The 16,835-nt window shown below is 39.4% G+C and overlaps 1 protein-coding gene across 15 annotated transcripts in view; it reads right to left on the reverse strand.

Annotated features, from left to right (window-relative positions):
- Positions 1-16,835, reverse strand: part of LOC122630678 (Down syndrome cell adhesion molecule-like protein Dscam2) — a 77,764-nt gene that overhangs the window by 10,503 nt on the left and 50,426 nt on the right. For 10 of the 15 annotated variants that reach the window (XR_006327546.1, XR_006327545.1, XM_043815447.1 and 7 more), the window contains exons 3-11: positions 14,987-15,151; positions 12,150-12,296; positions 11,900-12,017; positions 9,565-9,726; positions 9,108-9,391; positions 5,414-5,558; positions 4,560-4,711; positions 4,226-4,498; positions 2,287-2,586 (exon numbers count right to left, since the gene is read on the reverse strand). Coding sequence is in view for 12 of the 15 variants with exons in the window: in XM_043815447.1 (XP_043671382.1) it covers positions 2,287-2,586; positions 4,226-4,498; positions 4,560-4,711; positions 5,414-5,558; positions 9,108-9,391; positions 9,565-9,726; positions 11,900-12,017; positions 12,150-12,296; positions 14,987-15,151 (1,746 nt within the window). In the remaining 3 variants the exon portion in view is untranslated. Of the gene's footprint in view, positions 1-2,286; positions 2,587-3,659; positions 3,945-4,225; positions 4,499-4,559; positions 4,712-5,413; positions 5,559-9,107; positions 9,392-9,564; positions 9,727-11,899; positions 12,018-12,149; positions 12,297-14,986; positions 15,152-16,835 lie in introns of all 15 variants that reach the window. The other 5 variants (XM_043815448.1, XM_043815454.1, XM_043815443.1 and 2 more) reach the window with 3 other exon arrangements.

Here is a 16,835-nt window from a genome sequence, read left to right on the forward strand (position 1 = left end):
AGAGAGAGAGAGAGAAAGATAGACAGAGAGAGAGAGAGAGAGAGAGAGATAGTGATAAAGATATATTACATAATAGAGTGAATGAAGGTTAGTGGATGAGATAGGGGAAAGTTTGGTTTCATAACGTGTGTCGATGCCAGACGTCACGATTAATAATACAACATTGTACGCAATGACCATAAATCAATAAGATATTTCAGTCATCGTATAGCGTTTCGTCAATTAAGCGTTAGGATTAATTTAGATGATTATACGGTCCGCGTATACGTGTATTGTCCGCCGCGCATCGATACGTTCGATAATTTTGGGTAATCAATTGGATGCTCTGTTTAGCGGGTTCTACTTTTACAGTGGTGAAAAACGCTGCACAAGCGAAATACTGTGAGTGGGAATTTCAACGTTTTACAAAACGGCAAAAATATCGGCCACGCACCGACGCGTGCGACAATATATAATATAGGTATGTATATACGTAATGTAAGTATAATAATACTCGTTTAAAAACGTGGCGTGATAAACAAGTAGAACTCTCGGAAGAAAAGGCGCAAGTGGGCGGGATACAAGTAAGGGTGGGTGAGAGCTTATCGGCAGAGCACCGGTATTAATATGTATTGTGGAAAGGCGTATAATATATATATATACATATATAAAAAGAAAAAATATATATGTATGTATATATAGATAATATATAAGTACCCGCTTCTAACGACTAGTTTAATAAATACAAATTTAATATAATAATATACGTACTACTGGTCTACATTACCGATTCACAAAGAGACACGAATCTTTGCCGTTCGGATTTCAAGCACGAACTTGATAGAAATTTTATCGCAACGTTCGTATGCACATTTGTGTACCATTTTGTATTTCTTTTTTGTCATTAGTATTTTTTTCATCTCTTCGTAGCTTCGAACTTTGAAAGTCTAAATCGGCAGCTTCCTTGCCTCATTGTGAAAAAGGAAAGATGAAAAAGGAGTGAGACAGACGACAGACAGAGAAAGAGAAAGAGAAATAGAAAGATGGTGAGAAAGCATGCAAAAAAGTGAATAAAAAAGACTGCCTTCCAACGAGCCCAAAGGAGAGCCAGCGCAAGGTCGGTGGAAGTTTCTGCTCGTGAGCGTAGTGGCGTGCTCGCAATTTAAAGGTGTACAAAACATGAATTACGTAATTAAGAGAATAATATGTATACATAGGTATATAATTATGTATAATATATATATATAGAATGTATATTTATATATGTATATATGCAAACAGAGATCTAAGTTGTATAATATAAAAAAGAGCATGCGATAAGAGATATGTAATGCTCACATACACGAACGCACGCAGGCCAGAAGATAATCGAGAGATCGTTCAATTGATATATTTTTTTACACTTTCTTTTTTCGATTCCTCGTTAAAACGATTAAAATAAGGAAAGGTGCAAACTGTTACCTTTATGATTCGGTCAAGTCAAGCAAACCTCGGGGGTCCACGAGATACCGATGCATTCCCAGAGAGCCAAAGCAACGTAAATGTAATACACACTGTGTGTCTTTTGGAAAGGTAGGACGAAGGCTCCGGTATGGATTTTTATTAAGGAAAAAAAGGATGTGCGATTTGTCTCAGGATACTATACGATTGTGATCTCGTTGGGACACCATAGCACTTACTTTTTTTTAAAGTTCATTAACAATAATACCAATGTTTGTATCTCTCTCTCTCTCTCTCTCCTTCTCTCTCTTTATATTGATCATGTCTCTTCTGTAATTGTTTGATTTATGGTCCCAACGAGAACACGCTGATGATAGAAGATCGTGACGCAGGGCCCGAGCCGTAAGCGTAATGATTTATTAAATGGTAATGAATGATGATGGAAATCAATTCGTTAGGTGATACTGCTTATTGGTTTACGATACATGAGAATGATTTTGAAGGATATCTTTCAACCCCGACGACATGCGTTATATTTCACTTGAATCGAATATCTTTCTTCGTTATAAGTCCGAATTATTTTGTCGAATATAAATGCGTATAAAGAAATCGATGAAACGAAATGTCCGAAGGATCGAAGAAATGTAAGATCATAGAAACGGATTATTTTCGTTGATCTTACGACTCGATGGATTAATACGTCGATTTTTAACACGGCGAAAAACAATTTTGAATGAGCAAATCGCAAAGTCGGCGTCGAGGATGGAGATTTATAAGGTCGTTGGTTAGTGGATATTCGAGAATGGACGTGTATTGGAATTATCAAGGGAGATCGTGATGGATAAGGGTCGCCGATCATCTAGTTACCTTTTACCTGTAGCTTGGCCGTGTACCTGACCTCGGCGGCGGGGTTCGCGGCGACGCAGGTATAGTCGCCGGAGTGCTCGGCCGCGAGGTTCGTTATACTGAGGAGGCTCGAGTAAGGATCCAGTTGGGAGATGTTTGCGACGGAGGCCAGATTCGGCAGCAAGGAAAAGGGACTTTGGCCGTCTTTCAGCCAGGATATGGTTAGGGGTGGATCACCCGCCGCGACCCCGCACACCGTCCGCGTCCGCATCCCCTCGGAAAGGCCCTCTTGGAACGTAAATGGCTCAATAATAGGGGGTACTGGAAAAGGTCAAGAGAGAAGAGAGAACCATACGTGAGAGCGAGAAAAAGATGGCACCAAAAAAACGCAAGAACCTGGTACCAGGTAACATGTGTCATAATATATATATGTATGTATAAATATATATATATAGCATCATAGTTGATAGTAAGTATGTATATATATATTATAGACAGTAGTACGTCCATGTATATATGGAATATAATATGTATATATATAGAATATATGTACAATAGAGGCAGTATAGTAACGTAGCAATGTAGAGGAGAGAGAGGTTGGCCCCGCCGCGGACCAGACCCTGCCGCCCTCACTTTTACACATAATCATTAGCATCGCACCATTCACACAACGTACGTTCGTTTCAACGCAAAAAAGAGCGAGCATTCGACGTCCTTTCGATATTCTCGCGTCGTTCCTCCGTGAGTGTACATAGGAGTGTTCGTGTTTTCGATCGAGGTACATACATGCTTTTTTCTTCGACCGTAGCGTCACTCCCGGTGAATACTTTCCTGGAATGGTTATTCTTTCTTAGAAACCCAATATGACATTTTCGCGATCGACGTATTCCAAGAAAGTACTCACGGAGAAAAGCCGTGGATTGTCGAGAGGTCGGGAAGGAGAAAAACCGTCGAATAGGAAACAGAAGAGAATTGAAGGGTTAGGTTTCGTGCATGAGGAATAGCACTCACGCTAAACGTGAGTTGTCATCGGATTTACCAGGTCTCTACGTTCCTAGTTGACGATAGGAGAGGCATCGAAAGAATACGTCTTCTCGAAGCAGCGCGCAGGAATAGAGCGTTCGCGATATTGTTTAGCGTGTCAGCGTTTATAATTGCGAACAAAAATATATCGAGAGAAAACAGATCGGGAGAATGCGCGTTAAAGCATAAATATTATTACTAAGAGAGAAAAATAGTAAATGCGAGACAAATAAAAAAACGCTCGGATATTCCTGAAGTCGCTCTTGATCTTCGAGCAGGTCTCTCACACTCGCACGACATCCACGCACGCATAAATTCGGGCGGTCAGGTGGTCGTCGGGCAAAATTGAAGGGGGCCTAGAGGAGGATTACCATGAACCACTAGCCGCTGCGTGTGCGATACCTCTGCGGCCAGATTACGGGCCACGCACGAGTAGTTGCCGTTGTGATCTGGAGATAAACTTTCAATCATCAGTATGCTATTGTACTGGTCCACATTGGTAACAGTGACGCGTTCCGATGGTCCCATCGACCTTCCATCCTTGAGCCATGAGATGGATAATGGCAGATCGCCCCTCGTCACCGAACAAGTTAGGGTAGTTCGTTCGCCGAGATGAAGATCGCGATCTGCCGTGAACGGGCTAATTTTTGGGGGAACTGAAATAACAATAACGATCGTTCGTGAGCGTGGAGAAAGGCATAGGGCGAGCTCTAACGCCTGGATCTCTCCACCTCGACGGCACCGCCTTTTCTCTGCAATTTATTATTTATCTTCTTTCTTGTTCGAGATTTTCTTTTTTGCTCCTTTCGATGATGAACGTCATTCGACTTTTCCTCAGTCGAGTTTGCTCGATCTCGTCCTCTTGTACGTCGGATCGCTATTTTCGTTGGACCTACGACATTTCTGTAAATCTCGAATCTTGGAACTAAAGCCTTACCGATTACTGCGACGTCTCCTGATCTTCTCGCGCTGTGTCCTTGCTTGTTACGCGCCCAGCAGGTGTATACCCCGGCGTCTATCTTCTTCTGCACGCTTATTATTACCAAGGTACCGTCTGGAAGGACCTTCTGTCGAAGATCGTCTGGCAATTCGCGGTTCGCTCGTTCCCACTTGATCTCTTCTATCGGATATCCAGCTACTGGACACTTCAAACGAAGCTTCTCTCCAGCCACGGCTGTTACTTTTGGAATCAATCGGATGTAAGGTAGACCTGAGAAAAAGTACTCGGTCTCCACACTTGAACGAGGAAAACGTTCGTTGTCGTTAATTACCGTAAACGTTGAGACGTGCAGCATGCGTCACTTTTCCCGCACGATTTTCGGCCGTACAGGAATATTCTCCACCATCTTCGACCATCACATGACTAATGTTAACGTGCGATATTACATCACCGTGTACTGTCACGTATTGCCCTATGACGAACCTTAAAAATAACATTCAAGGTCTGATCAAATTAGAGCAATTTATTGTTTCGTCGTTACCACGAATGACCTCGTAAAGTTTTATATCACGTTGTAACCATATTGAGAGAACTACAGCGAACGTGGTTATTATCTTTAACGAGTTGACGTTGAGCGAATAAACACGTTTTCTTTTTTATTTTTCTTTCTTTTCTTTTTCGATGAAGGAAGGAAAAAACGTGAGAATGAGAAGAGGCTATGGTAATATGACGAGATCAAAAGGGAAAAAGAGAGGAAGGAAGGAATCTTTTATGTCGATCAGTCGTTAAACTATACGGTGGAGAGAAAGGAAGAATAGCTTGGGGCGTATCGACGCGTATCTTTTTCTCGCGATCATCTATTTTATCGATATTCGCAATTTCTGATCGACGCAATAAATATTCTTGTTTCTGCTAGGCCATCGTGAAATTGAAGTTGTCCTAGTGAGAAAAACATTTTACGCATACGTGAATATATCTGTACGTGTATTACGATGTGCTGTATATGTGAAAAAAAGAGAAAAGAAATATTCATTGTTCGGCAAAATCGATTTTTTTGTCGATCGGTTATATGTATATTTATATATATATATTTTTCATTTTTTATATCCATGTCGATATCGATACAACGAATTTTGAAAGTATTCGCTTTTCAAGTAAAATTTCGCACGAATTCGGATGAATTACCTTCCATTTGTTGGTAAGGGGAAACCATCTAAAGCCCACGTAACCTGCGGCGTAGGATTTCCAGCAGCGGAACATTTTAATGACACGGCTGGTCCTGGTTGAAGCGTCTGTTCGATGAACGAATAGAGAAGAACCGGTGGGGCGTCTAAAACACAGAGTCGAAGATTATTCAGTGATTCACGTTCACTTTCGAAAATCCTTCACTTTTCCCTGCGCCTTATCGAACTTGGTATAGTTTTCCGATAGGTGACAATAGTTGGAAGGTTTTCGAAAGGTTCGTATTATTTCTCAACTCGAGAAATTATTTATTTATTTAGTTCTTTGATGCAATAATATTCTCATAGTGAATTATTTAGCACCATACCTTTACTTTAGAGGAAATAATGATAATCCATTATTTAATGAAGAAAAGTATAAAATATTCACGTTGCTAAGTCCGAGCTCACTGAGCTTACATTCATATTTTTAACGACGATGCTTCATAAACAATATGAGGACGAATCTTTGTAGAAGAAGGAGGAAGCGGAGGAGGAGGAGAAGGATGAAGAAAGAGAAGAGAAAGGGGTTGGAGATTTTTTGAAAGGCGATACGCTTGGCGCGCGCATCATGTTGGAAGTGGAGGGACAATGAGTTCGCTGCTACGGAAGCTCCGTGAATTTTTTTTCGATGTTCCTATTTCGTCGACAAGCATAAACCAGGAAAAGGAGGAGATGAAGGAGGAGAGATGGAGAGAAAGGGAAAAAGAATGAGAGAGCACCATCTATCGCGCTCAGATCCGAGATCGAACGATGTTGCTGTCGAGGAATTCTCGTTGGTCGTTCTGAGAAAGATGGAAGAAAGATAAGATAGAGAAAGAGAGAGAGAGAGAGAGAGAGAGAGAGAGAGTAGGAGCTTCAGCTTGTAATTAAAAGTGTCGATTTCATCGCCATTAAAAGGGCTTTGCATGGACGTCGTTTTTATAAATAACGAACGGGTTGTCTAATGGTGATACGTACATGAGAGAAAAAGAAAGATAGAAGAAGAACTACGAAAGCAGAAGAAGACAGATATATGTAAGACAAATATATGTATATGTACGTATATAAAAAGGGAAAGAAAGGAAGAAAGAAAGAAAGAACGAGAGAAAGAAAGAAAGAAAGAAAGGATGCTTTTGTCTGCAGCTGAATAAAGTGTTTCCGCGGACCGTGTTCGCGGATCCATGTGAAAATTGATGAATCTCGTCTCGATGCCTCCGAGCGATCATCAATGCTCGTCTAACGCGCGCGAGAGCTCGAGAAGCGTGCACGAGGCGCGTAAGCCACGACAAAATGGGGGCTTCCTACGGCAGGATAATGCTTTTTCTATCTATATACCTATGTGGTATCGGCAAATGGAATCTCTCGTCGTGGAAAAATACTCGGTGTCGTGATTACGAGAGATAACGATGGCGCGTCGCTTGGGATGAATTGTTCTAGTTTTATATATTGTCGACGTGTCGTTTATGCAGATCGAATTCAACTCTTGGCGAGTGCATCTTGTCGACGAACATACAAGTAGTTTTTTTTTCTTTCTTCTTCTTCTTCTTCTTTTTTTTTTTTTTAAGTATTGACTTTCGAATCGAACGAGAAGTAGACAAGTTCATCGTAACGCGTTAAGGTTCATTTAGAGAGTAGATATAGGTATGCGTTATTCTCGACAGATGCGCGTCAGGATACTTCGTTCGTCTCGAACACCGATAAAACTCCCTACATAAATTTGTTTCAGAAAGCGGAACGTGACGAACAGGAATTTGCAAGTCGATCAGATGCTTTTTATCTTTCTTTTTCCCTTTTCTTTTTTCTTCTTCCTTTTTTTTCCTCCTACTCAATAGGGGGAAAAGATCCAGGTAGATTCTGAAAGTTGGAGACAACCCGTCTCGTTCCAAACCAACTTTCGTAAGTTTTTCTACGATATCGAAGCACATTGAATGTGCATTATTTTTTAACGATGACGATCCTAACATCTTGCCAAGAAATTTTTGTATTTTCGAAGTTCGAGAAAGAAACGGAGAAATTTATATAAAATTTAAGAATGTTATTTAATAAATCTTCAAATTTTCGGAATCAAATGATCTGCCTTGTTGTCTTTTCGTTTCTAAGAAGCAAATTTTGTTAGAAAGCTTATACTACACGGAAACAATGTAACATCCGAAACAATGACTTTTTCTTCTCCTTCTTTGTATTTCAAAATCGAAGCACATTCGAGTGAAGTACAATTCAAGGACCACGCCTGAATGTTTCCGTTTCTTTGAAGATCGGAAAATTTTCTTCAATTTCCACTTAAGCATCGTACCAGAAAAAGATCGTTACCTATCCGTTCACTTCTCTTCGTTTCTTTTTTGCTTAGTATTCTCGAATGAAATTGCTGAAAAGCGATCATCTAGTTTCTCTCTCTCTCTCTTTCACTCTCGTTCTCGAGCAGCACTGTCCCTATAGCGTCGCTCGCACAAATTCCCTTTGACGTAAATTCCGTGCATTACTAACGCTGACGAGCGAGAGACGCTAACTTCATTGTTGTTTCAAAGGCCCTCCTATCGCCTCTTTCCACCCCCGCGCACAGTACGCTCTCCTCTTTCATGCAGTACCCTGCATCCACAGATGGGTGGTCCAGATATAGGGCAAACAGGGGTGGAGGTGCCTCGTTCTGGGATACCTGCCTCGGTAGACCCGTGAGTGAGAGAAACAGAGAGAGTGAGATAAAGAGAAAGGGAGAGAGAGAGAGAGAACGTGAGAGAGAGAGAGAGAGAGAGAGAGAGAAAATGAGATCGAGAGAGGTAAAGAGGGTGGTAGAAGAGAACAAGAGTTAGAGAGAGAGAGAGAGAGAGAGAGAGAGAGAGAAAAAGAGGGAGAGAGAGAGAAAACGAAGCACGTTGCAAAGCACCGTAAAAGAAGCCTTCTCCACTTCAAAGTGCACCGTTACTCTCCGAACAACGTGACACGCGGTTACCTTGCTCTTTGCCAAGTAATCGAGTCCTCTGTAACTCAATCGGTAACGCAACCAGACCGATCTCGAGGCTGAGTCCTTCGTTGAACATTTCTCGGTACCCTGGCACCTTTGACCGTGAAAGGAAAAGAGAAACGCTTATCGAGTTCGTTCCTTTCCTTTCTCGGATATTATGCGTTTATTACGTGATATACATGTTCGAGACACAAGGAAGAGGTAAAAGAAGAAAAGATTTGTTTATATTAAATCCGTTTACGTTATTCTCCGAAAATTTCAATTAACTTTGCAGGAAGTAATGGAAAATACATGAGATTGAAGCGTTTAATTCCGTTTCCCGTGCTAGTGTGTATTTGCTTTCCCTACCGATAAAATACACATCAGCTAATGGGCCGTTAAGTGATTTCTATTAATAATTGAGCTGATGGACGGCATAAAGCGCGAGCGATCATGAAACGCGGTTTCGCGATAATTGCGATTGGAGGAAAGTGGTTGTAGCTTTGAAGGTATTCTAAAGGGAGATCGTTTTTCTTTGGTTTATGACGTTCATATCTACTTGTGTAGATAAAAGGAATCTATCAACGTAATGATCGAACGCTGCGTTATAAATTGGTAAGAGTATGAAATACTACGTACACCTTGTAATCGCGTTCCAGTGATTCAAATGAGAAGACACGGAGGATAGAGGAAGGAAAGATCGATTTGGACGATAACAGAGGAGAGAATCTGTACGTACCTCCCAATTGTAATTCCGCGGAGGCCTGGGCAGTGTCACCCTCTGACCTTCTGACGATGCACTGATACATTCCTCTGTCTTCTCTACCTATTCCATTTAGCCTCAATAATTCTGATTGCCTTCCTGTTCCTGGAAGCTGCCTGCCGTCCTTGTACCAGGTGATAAAGTGCGGACCAGCTTGAGGATGTGTACCAACCTCACAAGTAAATTCGGCGTTACCTCCCAAATGAACGCTCAACAAGGGTGGTGTTACTTCGACGTGAAGCGGTGCAGTCACTATGAGTCTGAAAAATTTCACATTTTATCATTTTTTTTTTTTATATAACATCGAGAATTGCTTTACAAATATTCGAATAAATTATCAGTGTAATTTCGTAGACGCGTTAATTACATTTTGCTTTTGTATCTTATTTATTTCTCTTATTATAATTTCTAAATTTTTGCAATTTTCAATTACCTGATTTCAGCGCTGGCTTCACCACCAGGATTTGATGCGGAGCATCTATAAATACCACTATCTTCCAGCGTTACGGCTTCTATGGCTAGCATAGAACCGAGTAATCGAGTTCTCGGTCCAGACAAGACAAGCATAGGTTCAGCACCTGTCTGTGCATACCACCTTAAAGGGAAAAATAAGGTAAGGGATTTTAATCGTAATATCGATGGTTGAAACGTTCATATTAATATATCATTAATGGGATAATTCGTATTCGTTTACCGATGGTAATGAGGATGCGATCGATAAAATGATGATACGATCGGTTATATGTTACAAACGTTACGTTGATACTGAGAGTTATATTCTAGATAAAAATTTTAATTTGCAATGCAAATTAGAAAATTACGAATCTAGAAATGGATAAACAACGTATCCATTTGAATTCAAGTGTAGAGCGTGCGATAAGTATGTTATTAACAATAAAACGTAATTACAAAGTATATAATGAATCGTGTGGTTATTGTTCGAATCCGTCGCGACAAAAAATGATGTATTTTTTCTTTCTTTCGTTTTTTTTTCGGGTTTTTACCGACGCAACGAATAATTTTTCATCGAAAGTCCAGTGCTATCTGCCTGGCAAGATTCGCCGCGAGGCAAGTAAGGAGTTTAATTTCACTGGCTTTTGGGGTACGTCGACCTAGAAACGACGTTGAGTCGTATCCACTAGCATTTATCCCCTGAATCCTCTCCTTCCTTTCGCCCTTCCAAGTTCTTGACAGTTCTCGATCGAGGCACGTTCGACCCACTCTCCTTCCTTCTTTATCTCCCTCTTTCTCTCTCTTCCTCTCTTTCTCTCTTTCTCTCTCCCCACCTTTTTCTTCCGTCCTTATCCATTTATCGTACGTTTTCCTTATATACCATCTCTCTTCTTATAGTAATACGTAATGGACGTGGTTCCACGGGGGATTTCACTTTGTAGCAAAGTTTCGAGAGCAAAAGGGGAGTAGACGGAGATAGAGAGAAGTTGATCCGTTCTCGACTTCAATGTCCCGTTGAAAGTTAATGGGGGAAAAAGAAAAAGAGAGAACAGAAGAAAGAAATCCGTCTCATGCATCAAAAATCTTATTCGTATTATTCAGGGATTTCGACTTTATGTGAAAACGTTTTTATCGATTGACTTTCATCCCCTCTGTTCTTTCGGATTATTTATCCATTTAAAAAGGAAAGGATATTAATAAAAAGAAAAAAAAATATATATATATATATACAGATTAAAAAATTTGAAATTTGAAAGAGTCATGGACTTGACTTTTCGATTTAGGTAGAACTCATTCCGAATGAAAAAGTATCAATCTCGTAGGATCTATCGCCATTGTATATTTTTCATTAGAGCAGCCGCTTCGTGCTACGTAAAGAAAAGACCTACCAGCTGTATTCCGATATTGGCAATAAATTTTCATTTCAACGAATATTTTCCGCTTCGTATTGGCGTGTGCGGTGAACGGGTTCTACGGGAAGAAGAGAGGCAATGGGAATCGAGAGAAAAAGAGAAAAAGAGAGAGAGAGAGAAAGAGAAAAAGAGGGAAAGAGAGAAAGAGAAAAAAAGAGAAAGATAAAGAGAAAGAGAAAGAATTCCGAGAGGGAAAATGTCGAAGAGAGGGAGAGAGAGAGAGAGAAAGAGAGCTTCTCGTCGACCCGAGCGACATGAAGAGCTTCCGATTGCGCCCTACTCGCGAGGTTTCACGATCGAGTGCTTCCACTTTTCCTCGATCAAAGTCGCGCCGCGTCCTTGTTCCTTTTCTTTCCTTCCACTTGGAACGCTTCTTTGGCTGTCCTCCTCCCCCTTCTACTCCTCCTTCTCCTCCTTATCTCGTTCATCCTCCTTTCTGTTCGAATCTCTTCTTCTTCTTCTTCTTCTTCCTCCTCCTCCTTCTCTTCTTCTACATCTATCTATCCTCTTATTCTCCTCGTAGCTCGATCGTAATTTCTCGTTGAAGAACGAAATGGATTAGAGAGAGCGAGAGAGAGAGAGAGAGAGAGAGAGAGAGAGAGAGAGAGAGAGAGAGAGAGAGAGAAGAATATTCGCCTCTCTCTTGTCTGTCTCTGTTTCTACCTTTTTCTCTTTTTCTCTCTTTTCTCACGTCTTTTTGCTCTTTTTTTTTTAATAGACGGTTCAACGGTCCGTATTCAATAGTCTCTTTTCGTGAGTTCGAAGTTTTGAATTCAAAGCTGATTTTTACGAGCAAATAGCATAGGGTTTGTTGGTATCTTTAATCGCATTTTTAAAAGAATGCCGTAGGATATTTGATTTTATTTTCGGAATCATTAGATACACTTGATTAAAGAGACTCACCGATATTCGGGAGGTGGACAAGCTTGTGCCACGCAGACCAATGACGTTGATTCGTCTTGAGCGACGTGAACGACGCCTGAATTTTCGAGCATCACCGGAGGCATTACTCCCCTGTGATCTGAAAACAAACGTATGATCTTGAATTAACTTTAGTTAATTTTGTGAGTTTCGGAAGTTTCACGTTTGCTCGTTCTAAAGAAAGGCGATTATAATTATTCCAATGTGTCTAATGATTTGCAAAAAAACTCACCGGCTATTCTAATATTAGCGACCGAACTAACAACCACTTGTCTGGTCAGTCGGTGCATTGTTTGACATCTATATCCGTGTATTTGATCGCTAAATTCGAGACTGTGAACGAGAAGTTCTCCGGTTGGTAGTAGATGAAATTTTCCATCTAAAATAGTTGCAAATTATTATGAACTTGTTATGTATATTGTTTCACTTTAAACAAAATATTGGATACATCGTTTAAATAAAATCCTGGATAGAGTAAGATATATATACATATGTATATATATACCAAGATAGAACGTAGAACGTAAATGAAAGTAATGTGAACAATATGGATAATCCAGCATTCTTGATATCCTATATTATTTATATCGAACGCGTATAATAACTGGTATTAACATTTTCCAATAAAATCCGATTTAGTAGGAGTTATCTTTAATAGGTTTGATACTGCGAATTTTAATGGATTACGATATTTTCTAGCGAGCTGATCCTCCAGAACGATAATTATGCTAATTTTATGATTCTCTGGTCGCCCAGTTTCTCCTTCTCTCTCTCTCTCTCTCTCTCCCCCTTTTTCTTTCTCCCTCTCCCTCTCTCTCTCTCTTGGTTCCTCTTTTCTGTCTCCAACAACGTGATATAGAGATCCTACACCCAAAGACCAACCGTGCTTAAGCTTTCGAGTCTCTTTAGATAAGCCAGAGTCTACGCTAACGACGGCAGTTATCCTAAACAGTCACGCCTGTTCTCGAAACTCGAATCTCTGGAAGTAGTCTTTAAAGCGTTCTCAAAACGAATTTGCCTTTGAAGTTCGTTCTATCTAAGATTTTACGAAGATTTCAGAGGTACGTTGGAACGACTACTATTATAACGTGCACATTTCGTTTAGTTCGCAAAATCATTAGATTCGAAATCAAATGAAATCAAACGTTTATTTCGCATGAATATTTAGATTATTTTTATAGATGAATTCTTTTCTCGAATGTAATTATTATATTTCAAGAAGTTGTATGTAAGTATTAACGATTAACAATTAAAAGTCAGTGATATACTCGTATACGAAGCGAAGGGTCACGTTTAGTCGCGAGACATTAACCGAACTAAGACCTCGTCTCTGATAAGGATAGACTCCTAAATAGCGATTGTCGACCAAGTCAGGTGGACCGGTTAGATTATGTAGTTTAGGTATTACATTCGATGGAACCTATAGGACGGTGCATGCATGCATCCATTGAAGGTAGATAGGACACCTATGTAGTTCAGTTACTATACCTGCATCGAATTACGCGTGGTCTGATTCCAGCAGTATTGCCAACTGGGATCTGACTTGTGTACAAAAATATAACGTCGATATATGTAAATTGGTTTGGTGCGTTATATGGAAAATTCTGCCGTTCTATCGTGGTATTTCGGAAAATGCAGAAAATATTATCGGACGAGCGAGTTTTACTTGCTTGCTGTTTTCATTACACTCCCGTGGGAACACGAAGAGAAAATCGCGTTTGATTACTATTTTTCATTTAACACGCTCGTAGAGAATCTTTCTCTCTATGCAATGATAAAATAAAAGTAAGAGATATAATCGATAATAAAATACGTCATGTTTACTTTGAAACGTTTCGAACGAGGACATTTCTGACGTATGTAGTTAATAGCCAAACACGCTTTTCCGTTTATTTCTATTTTTTCTTTTCGTTTCGTAGAAAGCATGAATTTTATGATGTTTTTTCTTTTTTTTTGTTTTTCTTCATTTTTTTTTGTCGCTGTCAAATAAAAGTTATACTAGGCGGACCGGTCGTTATTCGAATAGCTTGTGACAATAGTCGCTTGGAAAGCATCCAACTGCGTTGTCCTGCGTTCCCTTTCTATAGTATGTTCTATAGTGAACGCATATTGTCGGATCGCTTAAATTTTGCAGAATTCTTTGCGAGTTTTGGAACTATGAATCGAAAGAATGACGGTGACGACAACAGCGACGGCGACGACGACAACGACAACTACGACGACATATTATTCATATGTGCAGCGTTTATTAATGAATTCTTGGAAAACAATATGAGACGGATTTAATTAGAAGCAAAGTATATTTAAATCGCACTAGTTTTAATTACACGCGCTAAGTCATAATTATAGCCATTCAGAGAAAGAGATATGTTCCCTTAAATATTTTTTATTTCTTTTTTTATCATTTAAAAATTTTTTTCTTTTTTTTTTATTCTTTTTTTATTATTCAGTCGGTCTCTCGCGAAGGAGTCTTCGTTAGCTTTAAATTGGATTAATTTCTGTGACTGCTAATGAGTCTTCGTGTTGCAGGGTCAATGTCCTCAACCATCTTCGTACCTATGATACGTTGCTGGAGATAGGGAGGTGTTGCAAGATTATTGTGGATATTAAATTTCGGTCTGGAGAAACAGCCCTCGTGCCGGATATTAAATTTTAGTCTCGGTAAGCAATGACCCAACCGACATCATACTTCGTAGCTCTTACCTACATACGTGAAAATCATCCTGACGCCGACTACTATAATTCTTTGCGCGTTACGCTATGCTGGCAAAGAGATATCGCGTCTCTCTTCTAGAGACTACTGGATTTTTATCGTCTCCTTGCAGACTTTCCGCTAGCGAATATTTTAGATTACAGTCATTCATTACCTTATAATGGCTAGCACGTTGTACGCATATTAATGTTAACAGAATTCGTGTTGCTTGTAAAGTTAGAGAAATTGGTAGAGAAGAAAAGAAAAATGGGAGAAAATAAAGCTCCAAATAACTTTCGTTGTGTTGCTAAAAAAAGAAAAGAAAATAAAAAAAGGAAAAGAGAGAGAAAGAGAAAAAGAAGAATGAATCAAATTACCTCCTTGTAACGAAGGATAAATGTAGAAAGATGGCTCCTGTAACCAGGACACAACACGCACCAAATCTTTGACGAAACTAGGAACGACGCATCTTAGTATCGCCGTGCATCCTCTTGATGCACCTCCGATTACCTCCACGTCCACTTTGTAGGCCTGAGCGACAACTGTAAACAGGAAACGCCGAAAACATTTTTTTAATCATATTTTATATTCAGACGAGTATAGAATTTATTACTATATAAATGTGTTTTAAATGTAATATCTAACATTGCAATTTTCTTTTCTTTTTTTTTTAAGAATTTTAAAACAGAGAAATAGTGCTTTCGTTATTTATAAAGCATCTACCAGTACGAGAGAAAGATTATCTATGTACATAGTATATACGTTATTTGTAGGTACATAAATATATATAAATATATATATATACACACACACACAAAATCGAGATATCTTACGTATATAGAGCGTCAAGTCGTTACTCGTAGACTTTCGGTGAATCTCTACATTGGCGTCAACGTTGAGGAAGCGGCGAGGCGTGAGGTGACGCGGCTGTAACGAACGCCTCGTCCTCAACGTCTGCTTTTTTCCTTTTTCTCCTTTTCTCTTTCTCATACCCGTTCTCTTACTCACTCTCTCTCTTTCTCTCTCTCTCTTCCTCTCCTTTTTTGTTTCTCCCGTCGTCCTCTCGCTCAAGAGGCACTATACTCTTCCGGAGATTTTATTTACGTGGAAATTCCAAGGGCGACGGCCAGCTGCCACCGACGGTGTAGCCTGACACGACGTCGCGACGCCAAGAAGGCTCCACCTCTCCTTTATCTCTCTCTCTCTTTCTCTCTCTTTTCTTTATTCTCTCCCCATCTCTTTTTCTCGAATAGAAACTCGTCGTTGGTCTTTCTCTTTTCTTTCCTTCGCAAGATTCGCTAGGAGAGGGAGCCGTCAACCGGAAGTTTGCTTCCTATTTTCTTGCTCCTTTTTACCCTGTATATAACTCCCCATCCGAGCTTCGTTCTCGCTTCAACGTTTTTACCTCGACTCGTCCTACCGAGAACGATCGTACTACGAGAGATAGTATTTTTCAGGAACAAATAATGCCTATAGGGCAATACTTGGGAATACCTAAAAGAGATATACAGGATGTTTCGTTTATCTTGAAAAATTAAAATACCTCGTGAAGGATTGAAGCTACCCAAATAATCCTTCTTATAAATTTATTCGTTACCAAGGGATATATTATACGATGCCGATTATTTTTTTCGCAGGATAAGAGAGAAATTTCAAAATCAAATTCATTTACTTAAATAGAACTATATATTAGTAGTTTCATAAATAGAAGGCCCTTGTCCAGACATACATGACACAAAGCGTAATAATATAATCTATTACTGTATAATACTACAAAATAACTAATCAATTTTTTTATTGTTCCAGGATTAATCCAGTCAAAAGCTGCTTCCCAATTGCCAGGCTACATGTTGTTAACGAAGATTCAACTTCATCCAAAACAAATTATGTTAACAAAGGAAGAAATTCGAAAAACATAAAAGAAGAAAAATTCATCGATGATTACAATAATATTGTATTATATTATATTATTATATTATTATATTATAAATATAGTATTATAATGTATTATACTGTGTTACAATAAATTTTGAAAACAAAAATGTATAAAATGAAAAGAAATCTTATGTGTTTTTTATTGAAACCCATAATTACTTTCCTTATCCACCAATTTCGCATGTCACTTCTTCGTACATCATATGAACCTGTCAAAATCCTGATTTGCGGAAAGAATTTCCGAGGAACCAATGGTTTGTATTTACTAACATGGGCGTGACTATTTTAATT

Source organism: Vespula pensylvanica, chromosome 7 (genome assembly GCF_014466175.1).
Source record: "Vespula pensylvanica isolate Volc-1 chromosome 7, ASM1446617v1, whole genome shotgun sequence".
Taxonomy (NCBI): domain Eukaryota; kingdom Metazoa; phylum Arthropoda; class Insecta; order Hymenoptera; family Vespidae; genus Vespula; species Vespula pensylvanica.